At 34.4% G+C, this 9102-nt stretch overlaps 1 protein-coding gene across 1 annotated transcript; it reads right to left on the bottom strand.

The window, feature by feature from the left end:
- Positions 1-3991: 3991 nt before the first annotated feature.
- LOC107773799 (putative disease resistance protein At1g59780) lies at positions 3992-7983 on the bottom strand. Its single transcript, XM_075229891.1, has 3 exons — positions 7868-7983; positions 6205-7369; positions 3992-5827 (listed from the first exon to the last, which is right to left on the bottom strand). Exons 2-3 carry the CDS (start codon positions 7232-7234, stop codon positions 4212-4214), a joined length of 2646 nt encoding a protein of 881 aa, XP_075085992.1. The 5' UTR covers positions 7235-7369; positions 7868-7983; the 3' UTR covers positions 3992-4211.
- Positions 7984-9102: the final 1119 nt, after the last annotated feature.

Genomic DNA, 9102 nt, shown 5'->3' with positions numbered 1-9102 from the left:
ATACAATATTTCTACCTTTCGAGAATAAGGGTAAAGTGTACGTATACGCTACCCTCCCCAAATCCCATTATAATTTTAGGTTAGACTCTATCTTCTTAATAAATTATTTTTATTAATATTGGAGAGGGGAAGAAAAATATTACATAGAGAAAAGTTTGATGCTCACCACATCGTGAAAGATGTGGAGCTCACACCACCTATTTTACGGTTTTACCCTCTTTCCCCGGGTTTAGGATGACTTTATTATACAGCTAATAAAGATATAAAGTAATTCTACTTTCTTATAAGAGGGAGTTAGCAAGCACTTGAACGACATATCTGCCTGGCATCTAAGGGTAGTTCTGACATTTCATAGGTTTAGCATGCTTAAGAGAGTTGTTCTCACTGCCTTAATATTTGGACCTTATTAATTGCTGAAAAGGAATCGCCTATTTTTATTTGAGGGCCCACGTTCATTGATTATGGTGGGGTCAGTGAGTTTTTTATTTGACACCTCTGCTCTTCTGAAAAATTGTACAGCTGGTGATGATGATGTCATAGTAGTGGCATTTTGTTTTTCTGTATTTGTCCAGCGTCCCCTTTTCTTTTTCAATTTAAAAATTCTTGAATTTAAAACTCAAAAATTATGTACAATTATTTCAAAAAAAAAAAATGGTACATAAAATTTTGTGATCTAATCGTTGTGCTTGAATTATCATTGATCGCCAGATTTAACAAGTAGCTTATGTTGGGTTTTTTAAGCTTAAATGTAGCTTAAAAGAGGGTGAATGGGAAATGGAGGAAAATTAAAAAATATTTGAGTTTCCCTCCTTGACAAAGGGATATTGTCCCATATTGGAAGAGGAAAGATTTTGATGGGTATATATATACAATTGCACTTCTTCTACCTCTTAAAGAGTTAAGAAGAAGGCAAGCCTCGCGTCGTCGTCGTCGCTCGCTCGGCTTCGGCTTTGGTCAAACGATTGATTGATTAATTTTTTGGACCAAATTTATTTGTTAATAGTAAATATTAACAGAATTATTATTAAATATCCGGTTTTTTGTAAACGAAATATTAATATTAAATTCAAACGTAATAGTATATGCCCTTCGCTTTTTGTAAAAGACATTTACAAAACAGTTTGCACCTCTTCAAATCTGAAGAGTTGAAGAACAGTTTGCACCTCTTCGGATTTGAAGAGTTGCACCTCTTCAGTTTAAGCTCAACATTGGCTATAAATACCAGTCAATTCTCTCAGATTTTCCATACGAATTTCTGACTTCTCCTCCTTTCTTCTGCATTGTTTTACAAACAAAGCATCAGTAAGTGTGATTTGCTACCGATCTTTGTGTTCGCTGAAACATTGGTGTTTGAAGTATCGCTACACCAGTGTGTAATTCGTTCTATCCTGGGAGGAAATAATCCACAACCTTGGGTACTAGGAGGAGATTAAATTCCTTAAGGAAACACAGTGAATTCAGTGGGCTCGGATTAAATTCTATTTCTTTTACATTTATGCTATTTTATCTTCTCCATAATTATTTTACAAATACAGTTGATTAACAGCTTAAACTTATATCTCCAAGTCAAAATGATTTTATTAGTATGGAACTCAAATAGGAATTATTTTTGTTTTATAAAATTTGAAAAATATTAAAATACAATTAACAACTATTTATTTATTGAAATAACTAAAATTATTTATTAGTAAAGACATAATTATGAGAGTGAAAGTAAAAATAATGACAGAAAGAGATATATGCATACATTCATTTAGCTTTTAAAATTGGAGCCAAATTGGAGTAGGCTCATTCACCTTTTTTTTTAATTTCGTCTCTGAAAAAAATATTTATCTGTCATGTAAATATATGTTGGCTACAAACTTGCTTGATTAGGAAACTCGCTAACAGTCGAGACAAAGATTTTATCACAGAAGTTATATGCAACTGAATGAAAGTTCATTATTGATACTTAAGAAAATATGTTGTAGGTAGTATTTAGTAGTGTCTTACCAAGAACTTTCACCAATAATGGTTAGTATTTAGTAGTGTCTAATAAGGTGAAATCCAAAATCATAAAATTAAGTTTTCACATAAAGAAAGATTATCTGAGCTCAAAATTACAATTTGCATGGAGCTGAATCAGAAAGACAGGATTAAAAAGGGAAGCACAATTTCACAGCGACTAGATTACAAGAATCATAAATAACATCACACAAATAAATAGACGATATTTTATAAAAGCAAATTGGGCGCCGAGAAAGTAAAAGTGTGGAATAATAAAGAAGATTTTAAGCTTAAGCCATGCCAATTACTAATCAAAACAATTATATGGCATACCAGTATAATCATATACAAAGTCTAATATATAGGTATTTATCTCACAATCTCAAATATTTTCTCTTCGCAAGAATGAAAGATAAATGAAATGCCTTACCTCAAGCACAAATAGTCAACATACACTTATATTTCTCGTTGCAAAAATAAAAAAATCAACACTTATTCCGAAAAAAGTACAAACATTCCGGAAAATTATTTGTTTCGGAAATTTATACTAAAATACAAAATCAACACTTATTCCAAAAAAAGTAAACGAAATTTCCGAAAAAATTATTTATTTCGGAATTTTTTATTAGAATACAAAATCAACACTTATTCTGAAAAAAGTAAAAAAAATTCAGAAAAATTATTTATTCGGAAATTTTTATTAAAATACAAAATCAATACTTATTCCGAAAAAAGTAAAAAATATTCCAGAAAAATAAATATTTACTTTTTCGGAATTTTTTTACTTTTTTCGGAATAAGAGTTGATTTTGTATTTTAATAAAAATTTCCGAAACAAATAATTTTTCCGGATTTTTTTTTTACTTTTTTCGGAATAAGTGTTGATTTTGTATTTTTTTTAAAATCCGAAAAAATATTTTTTCTGAAAAAATAATTTTGCCATGTTGGATTGCTTAAGTGGATGGCCATGTAAACAAATCTAACCCAGTTGGACTGCCATGTCACCTTCAATAGCAAGACTAACGGATTAAGGGCATTTGTGGTCCAAAATATAGACGGCAAGGATATATTTGGTACCAAAAACAAACGGATGGCATTTTTGAGCTATTTCAAATAGTTCAAGGACATTTTTGGCCCTTTTCCGTTTAGATAAAGAAGAACTAAATCAAACAACCTATTACCCAACCACTTAAACTAAAAATAGTCGGTAGATGTATAATAAATGTATAATGCATATATAATACGTCTATAATTAATGTATAATCTATGTATACCGATTAGGAAAAAATAAACACTAAATCCAGTCGGTTGTTTGCATAAAGATTCTTTAGATAATCCTGACCTACATGTAAAATGCGTACTATATATAAAGTTCAATCAAGTTATATTGTTAGGAAGGCAATATCAACGAATGCATACTCGTATATTGTAGTTTAATTGCCTCCATAGTCTCTTCCGAGTATTTCACCATCTGCTAGTGGGATTTAGAAAATAAAAAAAAGCATAAATCTTTCATTTAAATATATGAATTTCAAGCATAAATATATGGAGTTAAACCATAAATCTCTTAAGTTGGCTTGCACAAACAATATGCTAAATTTTAGATAAAATTTTATAATTTTAGACGCAAAATTTATTAACTTTAATCATATATGACTAGAGTTATTTTGAAGTGACTAAACATATAAATTTTTTATAAAGTTCGGCCGTTTCAGTGGAACCCATGACCTATCGGTCACACGGAAACGACTTTACCATTGCTCCAAGTCTCCGCACCGAAATCAACAATACTTACCATTTCAAAGGAAACTTCTATGGAGGTGAAGTTTTTAGAAATGCCTTTTGAAAATTTAAACCTTGTATAGATAGATGGCTTTAAAAATTTACCATTTCGTATATGCATTGTTCCTAAAGTTACTAAACATTATCTTGCCACTGGAACAGAATATTTAATATAAATGAATTCACAAACTTAGGAAAACTTGATGTTTCAACCATTGGATAGATCATGACTATACCATTTTAAATTTCAATAATTCAAATTCTTACAACAACAAAAAAAAAGAAGTACAACCTGACATAGTGGGGTCTATGGAAGGTTGTGTGTACGCAACCTTACTACTAACTTGTGGAGATAGAGATGTTGTTTCCAATAGACCCTCGGTTCAATTCAAATTCTTACAGAATTCAAATTTAATTCATGAACTAACACAGTTGTGTTAACGTTCAAGGGTTATTTCTGCTCAAGAAATCTTTGAAGATAGGATGAAATTCTGAACCATCTGGGAGCAATTCTACTTTCTCGCAGTTTTCAATATTGAGATGAGAAAGCCTGGGCATCGCCTTATCTCCCGCCCTACATTTCTCCAAGACGAACAAACCAGAGAGTTCTAAAAGTTCGAGTTGAGGGAAACCTTCAGCAGAACATATAATCTCTTTAACTAGAAAAGCATCATCTTTGAGTACTAGAAGCCTTAGATTGGGAAGCTTCTCTAAAGTTGCCATTGGATCTTCGCAAAGTTGAGTGTTAATAAGGACCATCTCTGTGAATCTTTCGGAGATCAGATTGTATGGTGGCAGCTGGTAAAGGTGACCCTCGAAGGAAAATTTAGGTGGAATCCCCGACTCCATTAGCTGCCTAAAAACTTTATGCCTTTTTTCTGTATAACAGTCGAACTTTTTTATCTCGATGGAGGAATGAGACCATCTTTCTGGAGCAGTTTCCATGGGACCGGTTATTGACTTAAGGTCGTCAAGATTCCCTTCAACTTTCACATCTAGGTACCGGAGTTTGGTCAATTTGAAAAGATCTGCGATTTCACATACTTTGGAGGTGAAGTTCTTTAGTGTCTGAAGCTCTGTCAATCCATCCAATCGAAGTTTTTCTCCCTTAATTATCATTTGAAATGTTTTCGGAAGATAGAGATGTTGCAATCTTCTCATCTTCCGCAACACATTCGGGATGATAATCTTGCATAAATCATGAATTCTCAAATCAAGGACTTGCAGATGTGACAAGCTGCTTATAGATGATGGCAACACCTCTAGGAAACATCCTTTGAAACTTAAATATCTTAACAAAGGTAGAGCAAAAATACCTTCGGGTAGTTCCCTCCCTCTCTCTCGAAAGTCTATCCTGTCGAAATCAAGAATTCTGAGCGCGCGGAGTTGCTTAACATCTGATAATACAGGCGGCCATACAAGCTCCTCTAATCGTTGATGCTCATTTGTCTCAATAATTCGAAGACTCCGAAGGTTTCTGTATTGTGGATTGACTTGAGATTTATACTTCCCTAGATAAATGACAAGACTCCGTGTTCTGCTAAAGTAAAATGAAGGCGGATTATCTTCAGTTCGTAAATCCATGACTTTCAAAAGGTCTCTCTCTTCTGCTTTTGAGAGGCACATATCTCCCATTAATCCAACTACGCGGCAAGACTTGAGCTCTATTCTCTTTTCCACGTCTATCATTCCCTTCTGCGCTAGAACCTTCAAATTCTCCTCTGTCAAGTCCAAGAGTGTCATTGTTCTTCCACATTCTTGTGACGATATCAAGCTTTCAATTGTCCACAAATGACATAACTTCTCTGGTTCTACCTCTGGATCTTCCCTAAAATGGCCCAAATAGAGAAAACAAAGTTTCAAATGATCTGACAACTCATCATAACTTGGAGTCATAACTTGTGATAGATCTGATCTCGCATTTTTCAGCACAATCTCCCACTCACTCACATCCTTACCAGCTACTAATTTTGCAAGTTCTATAACTGCCCCTGGAAAACCTTCACACTTTTTTACCATTTCCAAACCTTTTGTCCCCACCTCTTTTCCGATTTCAGCTCCTGTAATAAATAAAGCGGATATGTTACAAGGGCGGATACAGCGTTGCAGTACGGGGTTCCATTTGACCCCGGTACGTTCTGCACGTAGCATATATTTATGTGTAAAAATCTACTATTATTACAACAAATAGCAGATACAAACTGATAATTTTTTAAAAATACAATAAGTTCATTGCTAAGAACCTTAAGATGAACCTATAAAGTTTAAATCTTGGATCTGTAATAGAATACCCTTTTTTTCCACTTATACTAATTGTAATTGAGTTATATAGTTATCCTCCACCATAAATTTAATAGAACAAGCGCATTACTTAAAAAATTTGGAACATTATTGCTTATCGTGCTTTCAACTCTTTTCGTTATGTAGCATATTTTACCTGGATTCATTTTCGGCCATGCTGTCCTTTTAAGCAACTCCAAGCTGTATTCATCTGTTAAAGGCCTCTTTCTATGTACGTAAGGCGCCTGATTCATACCCTCCGCTGCTTCTTTTGCTCGAGTTGTCACAAGTATTCTGCTACCTTTAGCTCCCACAGCCGGACGTAGCCTCTGCCAATCCTCAATTGAGCGTACATCTTCCAGAAGAATCAAACTCCTGGACTCCTTCCTGAACTCCTTCCTGGATTCCTTCTCCTCCAGTTGTTCGCGGATCTTTTCTGCAAGAGTATCTGTTGTCGAATCCTCGTAATCCATTGTAGAACCCACAAAGCGTGTGAGGACAGACGAAAATTCACGTTTGAAATTGAAGCTTTCAGATACAGTAATAATGATGCGGTGCTTGCGAAACTCTTGGACAACCCTAGGGTCATTGTATATTGCATGAGCAAGAGTACTCTTTCCTGTGCCACTAGGGCCCCATATGGGAATTACTTCGAACCTGTGTTCGTAGCCCTCTGATTTATCAAACAAAGCTCGTAAAATCAGCTCCTTCTCTTCCTCAATCCCAACTGCTTCGCCACCAAGCTCATTTACAAAGATTTGCTTCCATTTTTTACAACAATTGTCCCAGCTGCTGCTGCTGCTATCGACATTAACATTGGAGGAGAGCTGCAAGACATTCTCTGAAAGAAGACGCTTGATCGTGGTACACAATTTCGTAAACTCTGACCTGTCTTGCTTCTTGACAGCGGCACCATGTCCGCTACACAGAGGAAATTGCTTCACAAAAGATCTGCCAGACCTGGATGCCAAATTTTCGACCATATATTCCACGCGATAAACAAGTTCTTCAATTTCCCTCGCGCTGTCGCTGGGCATTTGATCATCTGCTGTTAAATCTTGTAAGAAAATCTCCAGAAATTGAACTACATCGCTGACTTCTCTGTCCGCTCCGATTCTTTCGGTTTCTTCAGCCAAAATCAACTGCCTAAGCTTTTTGATAGCGAGGAGGAGGGCGACTTTTGCCATGGCCTAGCACGGCAGAGCTAGAAGGCAATATACAGATTCCATAGAACCAGTGGGATTGTCATACATGGTATTATGAAATCCAATAAATATGTACTCCATTTGTCCCAATTTATGTGGAACTCTTTCCTTTTTAATCTGTTCCAAAAAGAATGTTACATTTTTATATTTTAGAAATAAATTAACATTAAAATCTCTATTTTAACATTAATGAGATGATTTCTATCCACATAAATGTTAAAGGTTTTTCCACAAAAATTTCAAAAGTTTTTTTTCTTTCTTTCTTAAACTGCGTGTCAAGTAAAAAGGTGCCATACAAATTGAGACGGAGAGGGTAATAAATTTAGAATCTAACTATTAGCGATTGAAGTTGTTATAGAATTGAGTTCAAATCCTGCTAAATTAAAGAGGCATGGCTAGTGGAGAAAAAAACGATTTGTCTTTTTCATTGATAGTATGCCATATACAGAGAATTAAGAAGCAACCCTAAATACCCAAAAACTAGGTTAATTAATTAAAGAATATTACCATACTTACAAAAACGGAAAGAAACCCCCCCCCCCCTCCACCCCACAGAAAACGGAAAACTGGAAAAAAATACTAACAGACAAGTACGTTGAGAAGAATGGGACTCACCTGTTTAGAGAGAGACTGTTTCTTTGGGGCTGCAGTGTGGAAGGTACCTTAAGCTAGCTGATGTATACTGTAGCAAAAGGTAGATCCACTTCTACGAAGAAAATGTTAGGTCTTTCAATTTATATACTCCTCCCTTTCAATTTATACGAACGTAGAAAGATTTCCTTTTTTTGGTCCGTCCAAAAATATATCACCTTCTATATTTAAAAATAATTTATTATAACCACACAAAATATATATATTTCATTTTTCACTACAAGTTCAAAATTGTCACGACCTAAAATCCAAAAGGTCATGATGACGCCGGACACCACTGTCAGGCAAGCCAACCATAATCAATTAACTTAATTAGCCATTTTAGTATTTTTGAAATAAAAATTTCTTTAATAAAATTGTAGAGATAAAACTCATTGAGTAAATGGTAAATATTTTTGCAGCTAAATTTCTAAACAATTCACAACCATTCCCAAAATCCGGTGTCACAAGTGCATGAGCATTTACTAGGGAATTAAAATAAAATACAGCATCTGTCCAGAATACAAATTAGACAGGAAAATATAATAACTGTGAAGGAGATTCTGTTAGCTGCGGATCGTAATATAGAATGCAGCTCACCTATGTCCCTACAATTTTTATAACACCTCTGCGCCCACAAGGCCGCTATACATATATGCACCTGCACAATAAAATATGCAGCAAGTGCAGTATGAGTACGAAAACAACGTATACCCAGTAAGTATCAAGCCTAATCTCGAAGAGGTAGAGACGAGATGACCGACTATGACACTCACTATGGGTCAATAATATTAAATAATCATAAAAATAGAAATATTTATACCAACGATGATTCACATAATTAACAATAATTTATTGAACCAGCAGAAGTAATTAAATTCCTTCAATTCTAATAATTCTCAATATAATAATTAAATTCCTTCAATTCAAATAATTTCTAATCTATTAAGTAAATCCTTCAATTTCAATAAAAATTTCAGTTTATCAAATAGCTTTACAAGCTACAATTTAATTTCAATAAATTTTTAATTTATCAAATAACTTTACAAGTTGTAATAAACTATCCATGTATCGTGTAATTATTATTATTATTAAGTACGATTTCTGTCGAGGACGTACGGCCCGATCCAGAGTGTCGTGTACACTGCCGAGGGACGTGCGACGCGATCCATAGATGCATCTATCCTGCCGAGGCGTTCGGCCCGCTCCACAAGAAAGGA

This window comes from Nicotiana tabacum, chromosome 14 (assembly GCF_000715075.1).
Source record: "Nicotiana tabacum cultivar K326 chromosome 14, ASM71507v2, whole genome shotgun sequence".
Classification (NCBI taxonomy): Eukaryota; Viridiplantae; Streptophyta; class Magnoliopsida; order Solanales; family Solanaceae; genus Nicotiana; species Nicotiana tabacum.
This window is presented reverse-complemented; position numbering and strand designations above follow the sequence as displayed.